At 58.9% G+C, this 17472-nt stretch overlaps 8 protein-coding genes across 8 annotated transcripts; all 8 read left to right on the top strand.

Annotated features, from left to right (window-relative positions):
• Positions 1 to 174: 174 nt before the first annotated feature.
• Positions 175 to 836, top strand: HETIRDRAFT_431457 (uncharacterized protein; the record flags this gene model as incomplete). The annotated part of the gene is made up of 1 exon (XM_009542598.1): positions 175 to 836. The coding sequence occupies exon 1, from the start codon at positions 246 to 248 to the stop codon at positions 834 to 836; it is 591 nt and encodes a 196-aa protein (XP_009540893.1). The 5' UTR covers positions 175 to 245.
• A 528-nt stretch (positions 837 to 1364) lies between these two features.
• HETIRDRAFT_153687 (uncharacterized protein) lies at positions 1365 to 3669 on the top strand. Its single transcript, XM_009542597.1, has 10 exons — positions 1365 to 1452; positions 1502 to 1563; positions 1620 to 1699; positions 1754 to 1884; positions 1936 to 2523; positions 2574 to 2754; positions 2810 to 3137; positions 3198 to 3299; positions 3359 to 3385; positions 3450 to 3669. Exons 1-10 carry the CDS (start codon positions 1416 to 1418, stop codon positions 3555 to 3557), a joined length of 1644 nt encoding a protein of 547 aa, XP_009540892.1. The 5' UTR covers positions 1365 to 1415; the 3' UTR covers positions 3558 to 3669.
• Positions 3670 to 4040: 371 nt separating this feature from the next.
• Positions 4041 to 5783, top strand: HETIRDRAFT_468663 (uncharacterized protein). The gene is made up of 7 exons (XM_009542596.1): positions 4041 to 4258; positions 4315 to 4345; positions 4406 to 4659; positions 4723 to 5195; positions 5249 to 5346; positions 5403 to 5511; positions 5577 to 5783. The coding sequence occupies exons 1-7, from the start codon at positions 4101 to 4103 to the stop codon at positions 5702 to 5704; spliced, it is 1251 nt and encodes a 416-aa protein (XP_009540891.1). The 5' UTR covers positions 4041 to 4100; the 3' UTR covers positions 5705 to 5783.
• Positions 5784 to 5938: 155 nt separating this feature from the next.
• Positions 5939 to 8817, top strand: HETIRDRAFT_377607 (uncharacterized protein). Its single transcript, XM_009542595.1, has 4 exons — positions 5939 to 6386; positions 6452 to 6835; positions 6889 to 8075; positions 8147 to 8817. Exons 1-4 carry the CDS (start codon positions 6024 to 6026, stop codon positions 8574 to 8576), a joined length of 2364 nt encoding a protein of 787 aa, XP_009540890.1. The 5' UTR covers positions 5939 to 6023; the 3' UTR covers positions 8577 to 8817.
• Positions 8818 to 9383: 566 nt separating this feature from the next.
• HETIRDRAFT_456750 (uncharacterized protein) lies at positions 9384 to 10935 on the top strand (the record flags this gene model as incomplete). Its single annotated transcript, XM_009542594.1, has 2 exons — positions 9384 to 9803; positions 9893 to 10935. 2 exons carry the CDS (start codon positions 9384 to 9386, stop codon positions 10751 to 10753), a joined length of 1281 nt encoding a protein of 426 aa, XP_009540889.1. The 3' UTR covers positions 10754 to 10935.
• A 1394-nt stretch (positions 10936 to 12329) lies between these two features.
• HETIRDRAFT_406762 (uncharacterized protein) lies at positions 12330 to 14055 on the top strand. Its single transcript, XM_009542593.1, has 9 exons — positions 12330 to 12528; positions 12593 to 12601; positions 12672 to 12728; positions 12791 to 12904; positions 12967 to 13173; positions 13257 to 13441; positions 13493 to 13515; positions 13578 to 13660; positions 13709 to 14055. Exons 1-9 carry the CDS (start codon positions 12471 to 12473, stop codon positions 13978 to 13980), a joined length of 1008 nt encoding a protein of 335 aa, XP_009540888.1. The 5' UTR covers positions 12330 to 12470; the 3' UTR covers positions 13981 to 14055.
• A 130-nt stretch (positions 14056 to 14185) lies between these two features.
• HETIRDRAFT_30717 (glycosyltransferase family 21 protein) lies at positions 14186 to 15817 on the top strand. Its single transcript, XM_009541987.1, has 3 exons — positions 14186 to 14341; positions 14394 to 14647; positions 14706 to 15817. The coding sequence occupies exons 1-3, from the start codon at positions 14214 to 14216 to the stop codon at positions 15704 to 15706; spliced, it is 1383 nt and encodes a 460-aa protein (XP_009540282.1). The 5' UTR covers positions 14186 to 14213; the 3' UTR covers positions 15707 to 15817.
• Positions 15818 to 16302: 485 nt separating this feature from the next.
• Positions 16303 to 16989, top strand: HETIRDRAFT_447557 (uncharacterized protein; the record flags this gene model as incomplete). The annotated part of the gene is made up of 1 exon (XM_009542592.1): positions 16303 to 16989. The coding sequence occupies one exon, from the start codon at positions 16303 to 16305 to the stop codon at positions 16987 to 16989; it is 687 nt and encodes a 228-aa protein (XP_009540887.1).
• Between the last annotated feature and the right edge of the window lie 483 nt (positions 16990 to 17472).

Genomic DNA, 17472 nt, shown 5'->3' with positions numbered 1-17472 from the left:
CCACGCGAAGCCGAATCTTCTTCGCCTTCTCGCTCTTCCTCGAGCTGCTCGTGCGTCCCCGCCACCTCCGTCTCCAGCTCCACTCCAGTCACACTCAACGCCCTTCTTCCTCGATCGTTTCGTGAAAAAACAAAAACATATGGATCGTTCCATGCACGCAGGTCGCAGCGGTCTCGTTCGGCGTCCTCCGCCTCAACCAGCCTCCCGCCGTCCGCCTGATCGACACCACGACTCGCTCGCGCTCCATGACCCCAGTCACGGGCCCGGTCCCACCGCCCCCGCCAATACCTGACCACCTGCTGCGGAGCGGAAGCCTGACGCTCACCGCCGCGCCCGAGGTCCACCATCCAAGCCCCGTCTTCGGGCTGCCCTCCCTCCTCAACCCCTCCTCTCACGCGTCCACCAACGTCGCCACCACATCGACCAGCGGCGCCGCCAACGACGATGCCGACGACGAGGACGACATCGTCGGTGCTCGGGCGCAAGCCGAACCAGACCCCGACGCCATGGACTGGTCCCCCACCTCCTCCCCCCACAAACCCGCCGCGCGCCTCCCCTCGGCGCAGCACAACGGCGGCCGGGGCTCCGACCAGGCCACGGGCCTCGAGAGCCTCTTCGCGCGCACGAAGATCGCGGAGCAGAGCGGGGCGCCTGGGTCGGCGGCCGCGGCGTGGCGCGCTGGGGAGGAGCGCGCGCGCAGGCGGCGGTGGTGGTGGGCGGTGGGCGCGTTGTCGGTCGCACTGCTGGTGGGTGTTACGTATGTCGTGTGGCGGCGCGGGCTGTGGGACGTGCTGGGGGTGGTGTCGGTCCTGCGCAGTTCTGGCGGGGAGCTGTAGTGAGGGGTAGAGTGTACTTCGGGTTCCACGCTGTCTTTGCTGTGAGATGGTAGTCATATGCGCGTCGTCGTCGTCGTCGTCGTCGTCGTCATCACCGTCTTCGCGTATTTTGCTGGTCTAGTGGTGTGCGCGCACCCTCACGCGCTGAAATAATTGGCATGCAGTCGAGAATTTACATCTGAAGACGACTAACGTGGAGCCAAAATCCAGTGATGACCAGACACAAAAATCAAAATTGACTAGCCCACCGCGAGGGTCGAACTCGCAGCCTTCAGATACCCGCCTGTAAGAGTCTGACGCTCTATCCGATTGAGCTAGGCGGGCCTTGAACTCGCTTAACCAGGTGAGGCTGAGAATTCTTGACCGGAAGAGGCGTCTTTACATGATGTAACAAAAAGGCGATATCCGGACGCATATAGAGAATGAGACCACATTCGAGCCCTTTATAGCAGATATCTGTATGAATCCTCGGAAAGTACCAATATCTATTATTATTCAGCAATTCGTCACCAATCCCGTTCGAGTTCCTGCCAGTCCTAGCCTCCGACATCCCGCTCACGACTTTCCAGTAAAATCAAGATGCAGGCAGGCGGACAGACACCAGTTTTTGTTATGAGTGAGCCTCATATTAGCCGTCCTCGGTCTCTGCTAAATACATCGTGTAGACACCGCCCCGGAGAGGCAGTCGGGGCGGAAGGCGCAGATCTCCAATATCACTGCTGCAAAGGTCACACTCTTTCTCGGAGCCCAAATGACTGCATTCACCCGCTCTTGCATCCATAGACTGTCGCAGATGTTATCCGGACGTGTCTGGGTCCAAAGGCCATGCTCAAGATGATCTTGGATCCAATGGGCGGTATCCTGTGCGTCCCATATCTCTGCCTGCCGTCTCCGATGCTCACCGCGAGTTTGGACAGGTTGACTAACGACGGGAATGCCATCCTCCGTGAAATCGAGGTCGCGCATCCGGCTGCGAAGAACATGATTGAGCTGAGCCGGACGCAGGATGAGGAGTGCGGCGACGGAACGACGAGTGTCATTGTCCTCGGTGCGTTCGTGTTTTATACCGCGTTGACGCTTTTTTGACGGCCCCCTCCAGCGGGCGAGATCCTCGCACAGTCGCTCTCTCAACTCCAACGCGATATCCACCCCGTGGTGATCATCGCCGCCTACAATAAGGCGCTCCAGACCGCTCTCGACATCGTGCAGCGTATCTCCATCCCCATCGACACCACCGACGATGAGCAGATGCTCTCCCTCATCAAAACTTCCATTGGAACGAAATTTGTCATCCGCTGGTCTGAGCTCATGTGTCGTCTTGCGCTGCAAGCCGTCCGCACTGTCTCGTCTGTAGAGAACGGGATTCGCACGGTCGACATTAAGCGTTATGCCCGCGTGGAGAAGGTTCCTGGAGGGGAGATCGAACAGAGCTGCGTTCTGAACGGCGTCATGCTCAACAAGGACATCACACACCCGCAGATGCGTCGGCGGATCCAGAACCCGCGCATCATCCTGCTCGACTGCCCGTTGGAGTACAAGAAGGGTGAGAGTCAGACGAACATCGAGATCTCGAAGGAGGCGGACTACGCGCGGATCAATCAGATCGAGGAGGAGCAGGTCAAGGGGTTGGTCGATCGCATCTTGGAATTCAAGCCCGACCTCGTTATTACTGAGAAGGGTGTTTCTGGTATGCACACTTCGTCTGCTATAATTCCGTTGGCTTATGTTGGTACACAGACTACGCGCAGTATTTCCTTGCCAAGGCCAACGTCTCGGCCCTCCGACGTGTCCGCAAGTCAGACAACAACCGTATTGCTCGCGCTGTGGGCGCAACGATCGTCAACCGCGTCGAAGACCTTCGTGAGGCTGACGTCGGAACAAAATGTGGCCTCTTCAACATCGAAAAACTAGGCGACGAGTGCGTGTCGGATCCCTCGTTGTGGCTTCACCATCTCTGATTAAACTCTGCCCAGATACTTCACCTTCCTCACTGAGTGCGAGACACCAAAAGCCTGCACGATCCTTCTCCGTGGGCCTTCGAAGGATGTCCTGAACGAGGTTGACCGCAATCTCGCTGATGCGATGTCCGTCGCGCGCAACGTGTTCTTCAACCCGACGCTGATCCCAGGTGGGGGTGCGACCGAGATGGCCGTGTCCGTTGGGTTGCACGCGCACGCGCGCAGCGTTCCCGGTGTCGAGGCGGGCCCCTTCCGCGCTGTCGCCGATGCGATGGAGGTCATCCCCCGGACGCTCATTCAGAACAGCGGTGGAAACGTGATCCGGGTCCTTACCGAGTTGAGGGTGAGTTGACATCCTGTGCTCCGACCAAAAATACATGTTTGACATATGTTTTCTCCGTAGGCGAAACACGCGAATGGCGAGCATTCGTGGGGCATTAACGGCGACACTGGAAAGATCGTTGACATGAAAACGTACGGTTTGTACGAGTCAGCGAGCGTGAAGGTATGTCTCGTCGTTGTTCTGTGTTTTACCGCGACTGAACGATCTTATCGTCCATCCAGATCCAGACATTCAAAACGGCTATCGAGGTTGGTGATAGCTCTATACTTATGCCACATCTAACGTGTACTCACTCACGCGCTCTTTCTACAGGCTGCCCGCGTGCTCCTTCGCGTCGACGATGTCGTGCAGGCAACACGGAAGGAGCGTCAGCAGGAAGGTGGAGGTGCGCCTCCAGAAGATCAGATGATGGAGGGTTAGAGGAAGACCAAAAAAAGACGCCCGAGAGAGAGTTGTACTTTGAACTAGAGTAATGCATACATCTACTTGGCTTGTCGTATTGAAAGCGGTCGGCGTATATGTTCTTGACGCTTGTGGGTCCCCGTGCAAGGAGGTGACGTCATGGAATGCGGGGATAATCATCGGAAGAGCACCCAACTTCCGACTGCTCGGGACATGCTATGGTTGTTCTGCGAGGTTATGCCCTTTTATAGCTTTTTTTTTTATTCGCGCTGCAGCGAGCTGGAGGACCAACATTTAGGCGGCTGCCTTGTCTGTTCTTGTGATTTGAAGTCTGGCCTGACTGAGCGTATTTCAGCGAGCGACGAGGCGGCCGGATCAAGTGAGCCTCTGTTTCCCGGCGCATGCTTGTAATACGGCTTGCAGCTTCCCCGAAGACCCAGGACGCACATAAAGACCAGCAGTTCTGAAAGTGGCGAGTGTTTCGCGGCTCCTCTCGCTTATCGCTCTTGGACATCACTGATACTTGAACTTTCAAACTAACGAGCAGAACATCATCTCATCATGGCCATGGAACGCGTAAAGCAGTTGGCCTCTCATCTCATTAGCCCTTCTGGAGGGCGCGCGGTTTTGGAACGCAAGAATCCAGATGATATAGTCATCACGTTGGCTATCCGGTCACCGCTATGCAAGGCCAAGTCTGGAGGGCTCAAGGACACGAGGTGCGAGCTCGAGTATCATACATTATCTCGCGGCAGCAACTGACATAACGATCTAGGAGCGATGAGCTCCTGACCGAGATGTTCAAGGTGAGCCCGTCAATATAGTCTACTCGAAGAAAGCTTTATAACGTGGTCTGCCGCCAACAGCAAGCCATCTCGCACTCGAAGATTGATCCCTCCGTCATCGGAGACATCACTGTGGGCACTGTCCTCCCTCGCGCACCGATGTACGAAGCCCGTTCCGCTGCTCTTGCTGCCGGCATCCCCCAATCCGTCCCCGTGCAGACCGTGAACCGGTTCTGCTCTTCGGGTCTCATGGCCGTCACGAGCATCGCGAACCAGATTCGCGCAGGGCAAATCAGCGTCGGGCTAGCTGTGGGCGTGGACAGCATGACCTTCAAGTGCGTCTAGCCACCCCATCTCGAACATGTCGGGGTGCTCATTTATATTGACGCGCGCTTCAGCCCGGATCAGGGCCCCGACCCAGCCAGCTCGGAGATCTCGTGCCATGCGACCGCCGCAGACGCGCTCAAGCCCATGGGCTGGACGAGCGAGAACGTCGCGGGCGACTACAGCATCTCGCGCGAGGACATGGACGCGTTCGCCGCAGCTTCGTTCCAGCGCGCGGAGCGTGCCCAGAATTCAGGCTGGTTCGAGAGCGAGATCGTGCCGTTCCACGCATTCAAGAAGGACCCGAAAACGGGCGAGCGCGAGGCGGTCGTGGTGAGCAGGGACGACGGGATCAGGGCCGGGACGAAGAAGGAGGCGCTGTTGAAGATCCGGTCCGCGTTCCCGCAGTGGGCGCCGTCTCAGACGACGGGAGGGAATGCGAGCCAGAATTCGGACGGCGCTGCGGCCGTGTTGTTGATGACGCGGAGGAAGGCGGAGGAGCTGGGACAGCCGATTCTGGGCAAGTATGTGACGACGTCGGTCGCTGGTGAGTGCGCTGCATACTTATTGGAGACGTGCGTTTTGACGGCGATGTCGTAGGACTCGCACCCCGTGTCATGGGCATCGGGCCCACATACGCCATTCCGATGGTTTTGGAGGCAACGGGACTGACAAAAGAGGACGTCGACATCTTTGAGGTAAGATCGTCCATCACAACATCAATTGAAGATCAGTGTCTAATGTCCACCCCAAGATCAACGAAGCTTTTGCGTCCATGCTGGTTTACTGCGTGCGCACACTGGACCTCGACCATGAAAAGGTCAACGTGAACGGCGGGGCAATTGCTCTGGGACATCCGCTAGATAAGTCGCTTCATCGACGCGTTTTTCTTAGATATGCATCCTGACGACGACGACGGCGCCTTTACGCTGCACAGGTGCCCGACAGGTTGTGACAGGGCTGAACGAGCTGAAGCGCCGAGGGGGGAAGGTGCTGGTGACGTCGATGTGTATCGGGACGGGCATGGGTGCCGCGGCTGTGTTTATCCGGGAGTAGCGCTGTATCTGCATAATTCTACTCGTCCATCGCCTTTGTTCCTACTATTTTTGACGCCATTTAACGTCTCGCATCATGGAGCCAGGGCGGTTGTGTGTGTGGGATGCTTTTTATAGTCGAGAGGGAAGGCTTGTGGCGGCGGGCTTCTAAAAATGGAACGAGGCTACGGTATATAACGCACGGGGAGGAGCTTCCGCACCAGTTACCACGATTCCCATCTCCGTCTCCCTGTCCGATTTCCCTGCACCGCCCACTCCTGTCTTTCTTTTAATCTTCTCCCCTCTGATAGCGCCGTCACTTAACCCCGGCCTGCAGCGCCATGGCCAGCTATAACTCCATCAACAACAATCAACAACACGGCAGCTCTCCGTACGGCTCTGGTGATCCATACTATAACGAATCCACAGGCTTCATCTCTCCTCCCATGCCCAAGAAGCGCTCCTCCAACTGGCTCAAGATCGGTGTCCCCGTCTTGGTCCTCGTTATCATCGGTGCCGTCGTCGGCGGTGTCGTCGGCACACGCTCATCATCCAAGAGTAGCAGCTCCTCGTCCTCCGGCGCCAGCAGCGCTGCTGTCACAGGCGAGGCAGCCGCGAGCGCTGCTGCGAGCGCGAAGAATGCCATCGGCCGATTCGCCACCTCCACCAACAGCGAATTCATGATCCCTGTATATCCCGCCACTGTGAGTCGTGCCTTGTTGCCAAGTCCGTTCCTTGTTCTGCAACTTTGTTTTTCGGCCTCGTGCAGACCAACACCGCCGCGTTCACGACGCCCACATTCGTAGCCTCGAGCAACGCCAAGCTCTCGTGGCCCTCTGATTCATTCAAGCCTGCCAACCCCAGTCCCACCGAGGTCCGTACGGACCGCCCCCGCCTTATTGCCCCCTCCTACAAGTGGCAAGCTCTGCCTAATCTCATTCCCAACGACCCGTACCTCAAAGGATGGAACGACACCATCTTCGGAAACGCGACTGCGTACGCCGCTCTACCTCCTGTCGTCTACCACATGGACGGTGCCAGCGGTATCTTGGACAATGCTCGCGAGATCAAAATGAGGATCAAGGCATTCGCATATGCCTACCGCATGACGAACGACACCAAGTGGGTGGACAGAGCGTGGGAGGAGATTCAGGTATGCAGCTCCCGCCTCGCTTGCGCTGACGTGCCCTCAACGTGTTTGATCAGAACGCTGCTGGCAACGGCACGACATCGTTTGGTCCCGACACTGACAAGTGGAACTCGCCTCATTTCCTCGATACCGCCGAGTTCACAGCCGCATTTGCCATCGCATATGATTGGCTCCACGACATGTGGACTGACGACCAGAAGAGCCAGATCATCTTCACTATGACCAAGTACGGTCTTAGTCTCGGCGTCTCTGCCTATGAGGGAGACCCCGGCTTCATCGGCTGGTGGAACAACAACACTGAGGGTAACTGGAACTGCGTGTGTAACGGCGGCCTGACCCTCGGAGCCCTTGCGATTATCGGTGACGATACCACGGGCATTGCTGAAAAGCTTCTCGGATACACCATCCCCGATGCCAAGAAGAACTGCGCGCTTGCGCCTTCCGACGATGGTACGTGGTCCGAAACCGCCAACTACTGGTACTTCGGTACCACCGGCCACGCTGAGATGTCCTCGGCTCTCATCACCGCGACCGGTTCCGACTACGGGCTCCTTTCCACGAACCCCGACTTCTATAAGACCGGTGTCTACCACATGTACGCGACGGGCGCGACCTCGCTCTTCAACTACGGTGACCATGGACCCAACAAATTTTCTACGACCGCCAACTCGATGATCTTCTACGCCACGCAGTACAACCAGCCGCAGTTCGCCCTGTTCCAGCGCGACCAGCACGATGCGCCCGAACCGTGGAGCATGTTCTGGTACGACCCGAGCGTCTCAGGTGCGTTCTGGGACGGCGCTGCGTTGGACAACTTCTTCGACAATGAGCTGGACCAGTGGGCGTCGATGCGGAGCAGCTGGACCGACAGCCAAGCGCTCTATGTTGCGGCCAAAGCCGGAAAGAACCAGGGCCACCAGACACACAACGACTTGGACTGCGGCGACTTTGTGCTGGACGCCCTGGGCACGCGGTGGGCGGGCGAGCTCGGCTCGGGCGACTACCTGTCGACGAACTACTTCAGCAACGACACGCAGAACAGCGACCGGTGGTTGTACTACCGCAAGCGCACGGAGGGCCAGAACACGATCTTGGTCAACAAGGCGAACCAGAACGTGTTGGCGGCACCCAAGGTGACGCATGGGACCTCGGGCACCACGCAAGGCTCGAGCACGGTGCTGGATGTGCCCAGCGACTCGACGGCGTACTGGACCGCGGACCTGAGTAGCGCCTACTTTGACGTGTGAGTGTTCCATTCCAAGCTCGGAAAGATTGACGGCGGCGGCTAAAAGGAAAGATGTTTCATGCATGCAGGACGTCGTTCTCGCGCGGAGTGCGTCTGATCAACGGACGCAAGCAGGTGCTGATCCAGGACGACATCACTGCGGCGCAGCCGGTGATGTGGCGGATGCACACGAACGCGACGGTGACGGTGGACTCGAGCGGGACGTCTGCGACGCTGGCGCTGGACGGGCAGACGTTGAAGATGGAGATCCTGAACGCGCCTTCGGGTGCGGCGTTCACGACGGGGCTGGCGGTGCGGTTCTCGGACGATCCTGCGCTGCCGGCGGGGCAGTCGGACCAGGAGAACCCGGGTGTGACGGTGGTGATGATCAGCTTGCCTGCGGGGACGTACAACCTGCAGGTGCTGTTCAACCCGCAGTGGTCGGGAATGCAGTCGAGCGACTTCAAGACGCCCAACTTCGTCGCGGTGGACCAGTGGAGCCTGACGAGTCACGAGTAGAGGGGACGCGGGACGAGGCATCGGATTTTTTCAGTATCTTTTATCTGTTTTTTCGAATTCGTTTCTCGATAGCGTTCTGTCGTTACTCCCCACTGCGTACTACACGTGGCTGCCCACGCTCGACTGATGAGGAACTATGGACTGGATGTCGAGGTGGGAGATGGGAGGTGTGGACTGTAAGTACCCTAGCGACGACTATACTCGTATACGATGATGGCAAGGACCGTTTTTTCCCTGCGTGAACGGAATGGAACCGGGAGTGAGAGGCGGGGGAGGACTGCGCCCAGAACGGAAGGTGGTTACCTAGGCACCGGGGGACGCAGCAGCCGCAGAGACGCAGACGAGACGGCGTTGGCCAGCTGCTGTGCCCTCACGCTCCTTCCTCGCCTCTCTTGCTCTCTCGATTCCTCGGCTCGTCCGTTCCCCCCGCGGTCTCAGTGAGCGTTTCCCTTCTCTCCTCCTCCTCCCCGACGCGAGTCTGCTCATCCGCGTCTCTCTCCTCCCTTTTCTCTCCACATCCCCGTGCTCCCCGTTTCGACCCCCGTTCCTCGCCCTGGTGGTGCTGGCCTCGCTTCGCTTCTCTCTTCCTTCCCCCCACTTCCTTTTTGCTTTTTGCTGTTCCCGTTCCTTTTCCAACAGACTCCATCCACATATCCTCCACCTCTCCTCCCCGGCCGAAGCAGCGCACCGTCAATCTCCAACAAGGCCGTCCGTCAGCTTTGTCTGAGTTCGCCGCTCGTCCCTCCCTCCTCCCATCACCCAGTATCATATAATTCGCGCACACACGCAACCACAACACACTCGACTATGTTTATCGCCAAGCCCAGCAAGCTTGCCCTCACGCTCGTTTTATACGTCGCCCTCGCGCTCACAATCGCCTCCACAACCGCAGACGCTAAAGGCTTTGCTCCTGCCCCCCGTCGCCCCCATGGCGAAGACCTCACCCGCATGGTCAGAAAACGCGCGACCTCGCTCAGCAGCATAATCACCGGCGGTGACAACCAGCCCGCTCTCGGCGCAGCAGGCAACCCCCCCAGCGAGTCGTCCTCTGCCGCCGTCTCGTCTTCCGCATCCGCCAGCGCCAGTGCTGCCACCTCTGCCTCTGCCGCAGCCTCCGCCTCTGCCTCTGCCGCATCGTCCGCTGCGGCCACATCAGCCGCTGCCACCTCTTCCGCTGCCTCGAGCGCTGCCACTTCTAGCGCCGCTTCGTCTGCTGCTACTAGCTCGGTCAGTATCCACGTTCCTCCCATCTGACGACCGGTCGTCTTCCCTGGTTACATCGTTTGCTCACGTTTCATTCCTTATCTCTCCTCCAGGCTGCGTCCTCCACAGACCTTCTCGGTAGCATCATTGGTGTGCTCACTAACACTGCGTCGTCTACCGCATCCCTCTCAAGCGCCTCTTCCACCTCGGCCACACCCACTTCGTCCGCGGCCGCACAAACCACGCACGCCGTCGAGACCTCGCAGTCCGTCAACTTTGTGCAGGCGTCCGCGTCCTCTGAAGCGGCCGCCGCATCCTCCGCCGCTGCCGTGAAAACCGTCTTCAGCTCTGTCTCCGCTGCGGCCGCCACGGCCTCCGCGAGCTCGGACACGTCCAAGAAGTCCGGCAACTCGTCCATCTCCCACACCGCGATCACCATACTCATCGTGATCGCCTCCTGCATCGGTGGCACCGCGCTCATATGGACCATCATCCGCAAGTGGAAGTTCAGGCCCTCGTCCCAGTTCGAGGACCGCATGCAGCCGATCGATTGGCAGCCGACAGACCACGACAGCGGGCTGCCGACGCATCGCCGCGTGCCGTCCAACGCGTCGTCCTTCCACTCCTCGGGCCACGAGAGCGCGGCGGGAGGCGCCGGCGCTGGTGCGGGCGGGTACGGCGCGACGGCGAACAATGCGCCCGCGCCGCTGAACCCGATCCCCGACCACGACTTCACCGCGGGTCCCGCGAACTTTGCGCCCGTCGGCGGTTATGCGGACCTCGCGCGCGGCGTGAGCCCCGCCCCGCCGCAGATGGGTCAGATGGGTCAGATGGGCCAGATGGGCCAGATGCCGCTCACGCGCGGGCCGAGCATGGCGCGCGGGTACGATCAGTACGGCGTGCCGTTGCACCACCAGACGGGCGGGTACGAGGTGCCGAACCCGTACGACTATAATCGGGGCGCGGGCTACTGAGGAGGGTGAGTGAAGAGCGGGGGGGCCGGCGTGGGCGTGAGGCGTGGGGCGGGGCGTTGAACGCGTTGCTCCTCTTCCGTTCGTTCGTGCGTGGCGTGCGTTCTTTCGTCGCGCGTCAGACAGAGTCGGACACAGAGTCGAGTCGTTGATGTATGCAATCCATTCGTTTGTTTTACCCCCCCCGTTGGCCTGACGCCGTCTCCCTCGTTTGTTGCTGATCGCGGCCGGCTCCTCCCCCACGCACGCGGCACGTGTGCTGCTGATGCGCTCGATGCGACTCGGTGGTTCGGCTCGGTCCGGCGACCGCCGTGCAGGCCTGTGTGGTGCTGTGTACTAGAGGACCTTTGCTGTGCTGTGGGCGGACGGGGCCACGGCTGCGCCGCTGCGACGTCTCTGCTCGCGACTGTCTTAGATACTAACTCCTACCTGACGACCCTTTCCCACGCGCGCCTCGCCCCCTCCGCCCTCCCCACTTGCTACCCTACCTGCCCCCTCGTGGACTTTGCGCATATACAAGGACGGCCCGTCGACTTTTCGGTTTGCGCTTTTTTCTTTTTATTTATACGTTGTCTATGAATTCTCGGGTCTCGAGCCGCTGGACGTTCTTGCGCGTTCTTTCTTCATCCCTTTCCTTCGATGAAAAATACCCTTTCGGTTGCCCCCTCCCCCCCTTCCTCCCTGTTCCTCCCTTACACGCGCCGGACCCCCGCCGTCTCTACCCCCGATACGATACGAATGTTCATTTTTACGCGGTAAAGATGTCGGAGTCCGTGCTACCTACCTACCTACCTACTTACTTACTTGCTTGTGAGCGTGTATGTAGTATACCCGGAACCCCCTCGAATCCCTTTTTTACCACCATCGAACTCCCGCAGGTCTTGTTTTGCGCGTTGTTGTTGCGAAATTATACACTTGCCTTTTTCCTCGTCCGCTGTCTTTTTGTTTCTTTATTTCTTTATTTTGCGTTGTGTTGCGTTGCCGTCTAAGCTAAGCTCTAAGATTTAATACTCTTTGCTTCATGATCTATGTCCTGTTTGTTTTTTCTTGTCTATCGCGGTGATGTGTTCGGCTTTGGCTGAGTGGCAGTCGGTCGTGTGGCACCGTGATAAGTATGTGATCGTGGGCGTCTATGTGCGTTGGGCGCCTGCACATCGTCTGCGCCGAGCATGATGCCGACAATGCACACACTACCACAGCCCGCCTAGCTCAATCGGATAGAGCGTCAGACTCTTATAGGCGGGTATCTGAAGGCTGCGAGTTCGACCCTCGCGGTGGGCTAGTACACTTTTTCCACCTTGCGAGGAGGGGCAGAATAATTTGCTCAGTTTTTTTTTTTTGCGCCGGTGAGCGACGACGGAGGCCGGCGTCGGGAGTCCGGTTACTTGGCGCGGGTTTAATTTGCAATGAGCGGACCCGGCCGGACCCGGTCAGCATCCGGTCGTGTTCTCCGCGTTATTAACACCTGTTATTAACCCGGTTAAAAATTAGGAGTTCTACACAGCGCCCTAATCTCCGAAGCATCATGGCTTTTGGCTGAGGAAGTCAGACGATCGCTTGTGTCGACCCTGGCTGTGTTCGCAGATGAAGGACATCGTGCTTGCTGTGTCGCTCGCCCCCCATGATACCAGCGATCACGCGATCAAGGCCGACGCATACAGTATCAGTCGCTGTCTCTTGCTTCGTGCGCTCGTCATCTCGCTCCGCCGTACCACCCATCATGCCCGTCACGGTGATCGCCGCCAAGCCCGCTGAGAACGTGAACTTCAGGTTCATCGGTGCGCATCTCTGACCCCGCATAGCGTGTGGATGCGTCTCACGCCTGCGTGCGATGCATCGCAGATATCGGAGGTTCGTCAGACCCGTTCGGCGTCGAGGCTGTGTTGGCACTGTTGTGTTGACTAGGGCGTCGCTGGCGCAGTGAACCTCACGGATCCGGTGTTCCGAGGACATTATAACGGGCGCAAGAAACACAATGGTGCGTCGTGTCTGTTGGTTCGTGTGCTGGTGCGATGTGTCGGTGCCGACGCACGGAGATAGATGACTTTGGGGCTATGCTGGAGCGCTCGAAGGCGGCGGGTGTAAAGTCCATGATCGTCACCGGCGGCAGCCTGCGCGAATCAAAGGAAGCTCTGGAACTCGCGAAGGAGCATGGTATGTCGCGTCCCGTTGTATCATGTATACTGCCAGGCTAATCTCGCAATTCTCGAGAACAGGCCTCTACGCGACCGTCGGCTGCCACCCGACGCACTCGACCGAATTCGAGAAGCACCCGGAAGGCGCGGAGGCCTACCTGCGCGCGCTCGACGCGCTCATCCGGGCTAATCGGACAGGCCGCGGCAGGGTCGTTGCCGTGGGGGAGTGCGGGCTCGATTATGACCGCACGCATTTTGCGTCTCCCGACGTGCAGAAGCGGCATTTCCGTGAGCGCGCCTTCGAGCATGTGCGCGTCGCGTCCGCCAGGCAGACTCATTCTCGCTCTCGTCGTCGTCGGCGGCGGCCACAGGTGCGCAGTTGGGCCTCGCTAGGAAGCACCATCTGCCGCTGTTCCTCCATTCGCGCGCGGCGCATAGGGACCTCGTGCAGATCCTCCGCGAGGAGGGGTTCGGCGAGGACGGCGGCAGGGCGGTGGGCGGCAAGGGAGGCGTCGTTCACAGCTTCACGGGCTCGATCGAAGAATGTAAAGAATATGTGCGTCGCACCCTCTTCTGTTGACGCTGACGTTGACGACGAGCACTTCAGATGGACATGGGGTTTCATATCAGGTTCGTGACGGCGTGCGTTGGCGTGTTGGTCGAGCGGCTGATTTGGGAGTGCGTGGCCGCAGCGTGAACGGGTGTTCGCTGAAAACGGAGGAGAACCTGGCCGCTGCGCGATCGATCCGTCCTGAAAAAATCATGTTCGAGACTGGTAATCCCGCATCCTCATTCCCGCCGAGCAAGTGTTCATTGCGTGTAGATGCCCCGTGGTGCTCGATGTCTTCTACCCACGCTTCCAAGAAACACCTCGACACGTTGCCCGCCTCCCTGCGTGCGCTGTACTTCCCACCATTCACCAAGCCCGAGAGGTTTGTATACGGGAAGCCCGTGAAGGGCAGGAACGAGGCCAGCGCGATCGGGGGCGTGGCATGGGTGATTCACAGACTGAACGAGGGCGTGCCCTTCGACAAGGTGGTAGAGAAAGCGTGGAAGAATACCGTAGACGTATTTGATCTGCGGGAGCTTGCCTGAGCCCCTGCACACTCCCGTACATACATGTTCTGTTCTGGCGACGCTCTTCGAATTGTATGTGAAATTCCTTATATGAAGACCGGACACGTTTGTTCTGTACCGTTCTTGCCCGACCCCGCGGGCGATGACGAACGGGCGCCCCGCAGTGATCCTTACCCTTGACCAGCTCGCATCAAGACGGCTCAACCGCGTTTCGCGGCTTGCCTGCATACACGACGCCGGCCACAGTGCCAATGAACTCGCCTGAAGACGTGCCGAGCGCTATATTCGAGAGGAGTGCCTTGCCTCTGGGCATCGCTGTCGCCGGCCTAGTCTGGTACGGTGCCATCTGGTCGGTTGGGCTGCTGGGCTGCTGGTCTGCGTACGTTGATGCTCAGCCTCGTTCATGCTGTTCCTTCCTGATGGCTTTGCAGTCGCAAGCGCTACCGAATCCGCCCACGATCACCTCTTTCATCGTCCTCTGCACAGACCGCACCGGGCGTTTCTATCCTCAGGCCCATCAAGGGCTTGGACACGAATCTTTACGAAAACCTCGAGTCGTCTTTCGTGCAAGAATATCCCAACTTCGAGCTCCTCCTGTCGGTTGCGGACGAGGATGACCAGGCGCTGCCCGTTATTCGCGAGTTGGTGGCCAAGTACCCTGGCACGAACGCCAGAGTCATCGTAGGTGCGCCGTCACACATGTCAGTGCCCGCGCGGCCGCAAGATGACGCCGATCTCTCCAGGAGAGGAAATCGTCGGAGTCAATCCCAAAGTCAACAACCTTATCCGATCGTACCGAGAGGCTGCGCACGATATACTCTGGGTCCTCGATTCAAACGTCACGGTCGCTCCCGGTACCCTCGCGCGCGCGGTCGATATCCTAAACCGACCACCCCCTCCGATACCTGGTCCTAGGCGCATAGCCCTCGTGCACCACGTTCCCTTCGCCTTCGCGCACCAGCTCACGCTTGGCTCCCGGATAGAGGAGGCCTTTCTGAACACGAACCACGCGAAGATGTACATCGCGATCAACACCGTGGCCGTTGACTCGTGCGTCATGGGAAAGTCGAACCTCTACCGCCGCTCGGACCTTGAACGCGTCGATGGATCGCTCAAACCCCGCACGCACGCGGGAGACGAGCCGCCGCCGGAACGCGGATTGGCCGCTTTCGGGCGGTTCCTTGCGGAGGACAACATGATCGCGGGCGCGCTCTGGCACGAGCTCGACGTCCGCCACGACCTCTCCTGCGACATCGCGCTGAACGCGATCGGGAACATGTCTCTGTCGGACTACGTGTGGCGGCGCGTCCGCTGGATCCGCGTCCGCAAGCACATGACGCTGGCCGCGACTCTGGTCGAACCGCTGACGGAGTCCGTCGCGCTGGGTGCCGTCGCCTCGGCATGCCTGCGGTACCTCTTCAGGTTCCCCGCGTGGCTGTTTATCCCCATGCATTTCTTGTTATGGATTCTGGTCGACTTGGATGTATACGCGTCGTTGGCTGGGTACCCCTTGCCGGCGTCTAAGCGGTGGGGCTTCATCGCGGCGTGGGCTGTGCGGGAAGTGCTCGCGTTCCCCATCTGGCTGTTGGCGATAGTGGGGAACGAGGTCGACTGGAGGGGGACGACGTACCAGGTATTGCGGAATGGGGAGGTCAGGCGAGCGAGCGGGGAGCGGGGTTGGCTCAGGTGGGGTCAAAGGGCGAGGAAGGATCACTATCAACGGATGGAGCTTGCTCAAGATTGAGTTTTCGATGGCCGGCATAATTGAAATATGCGTCGCGTGGATTATCACGATCTATCACAGTCCCGTGTGTATGAGTGAGCAACGACGGCGCTGCGATTGCTTGTTCGAGAGACGGCTAGTAGGATGCACGTTCATCAACGCGCGCCCTTCCGGATCCCCTTTCTCTGCTGTCCTTGCCGTCCAGCTCCCCGACCAGTACACCATATGTGGTCATTCTGGGGCACGGGCCGGACGTGCCTGGGACCGAAAAGGCAGCATTCTTCGGGCGAGTCATGTAAAACCAAGGACACCGCCGAGCTCCCCCAATTCTACAGGTCCGAGTCACGGCTAGTTGTGCAGACTACAAGCAGTGAGTGGATAATCTGCGCACCGGCTGATCGAGTTTTGTATACAGTTCACCGTGCAGACGGCGCCGCTACTTGTCAATGGCTGCTTCATCGTCCTGGCTAGGGCTTTCAGCTGCACCGCGGTGCCCATCCCCACGTTCATTTAAACCCCCCCCTCTCTATTCTTGCGTCCCAATTCCTCCCACCCAGTTTCACCACCCACTTCTAACCTTATTGCATCATCCCCACCGCTGACACTCGCCTTCCGTGATGTCGAGCCCTCGTCGCGTGCGTTTCAAGGGCAGCTCTTCTCCGGAGTCCACGTCCTCGACTCTTTCCTCCTCGGGGCCATCCACTCCCCCGTCTGCCTTGGACATCTACACGTTTGCTCCAAAGCCCAACCCAGAATCATACCCGTCCATTGCCGCCTCCCCCGATCTCTACACAGAGCTTGCACCACAACCGCCGGTCGTCCCCCCTGAGGAGACCCGCGCCTCTCTCCACCGCTACCTGTCGCCCTTGCATATATCCTTTGATGCGTCGAGGCGCGTGTCCAGCGAGGGGATAGACGCCGAAGTCCTGAGCTCCTGCGCCACATACCCTCCTGTGGCAGAGATGACCCTCCAGGGCACCCGTTTCCCCTGGAAGCTGTCGATCAAGCCCGAAATTGCGGAGGTGGAGGCGGTGACGGTCCTAGACGTCATGATCGGGATATACGTCCACCTCCGGACGCTCGTCAAGGGCCTGGAGTACGACGAGCTCAAGGCGGATCCCGCCATGTACTCCGCTGTCTATGCCGCGTTCGTGACCCGCTGTGACGCGTTGGAGGAACCTCGCCGCACGGAGGAGCGTCGCAGAGGGCTGAGGCGGGTTGACTTTTTGTGTGGGAGAACGCGATTCGCGGGCCTCGTTCCCGCCCAGGGGGACGAGTGGTCCATCGTGTTCGAGCCAGTATGATAGGCTGACTGGCCGCTCGGCAGACCGCGTTTGTATTATCCGTATATTTTGGCATTTGGCAGTGCGCCTTGCCCCACGACATTGTATCGCTACTCAGAAGGCTGTATCCCCCCGCTCATCCCCGTTGTTGACCCACGCTATGTGATGCTGACACTGTATTTTCCCACTCCTATCCCCCGTCGCTCATTTTGTCCCTTGCTTATTGGTCGCTTGTAATCGGCTCTGTATTTGCTTTGCTATGCTTTCTCGTCATCCATAAACGTCTCCGTGTTTATACATAAATTCCTCTTTTTACCATCGAATATACCGGCCTCATGTCATACAGGTTTTATACCATCCTTTTTGTCCTATGCGTTCAGCGAAGGGGCCCACGACGGCAGGTCGCGGTCCAGAAGTGCGATCGAGCAGATGATTTGGGTCCGTTGGTAATGACCGAGCGTCGATCGTAAATAGCAACGGCGTCATGGAGATCGATCGGGTCAG

This window comes from Heterobasidion irregulare, assembly GCF_000320585.1.
Source record: "Heterobasidion irregulare TC 32-1 unplaced genomic scaffold scaffold_01, whole genome shotgun sequence".
Lineage (NCBI taxonomy): Eukaryota > Fungi > Basidiomycota > Agaricomycetes > Russulales > Bondarzewiaceae > Heterobasidion > Heterobasidion irregulare.
The sequence above is the reverse complement of the archived record's forward strand: the minus strand, read 5'-3'. Positions and strand labels throughout refer to the sequence as shown.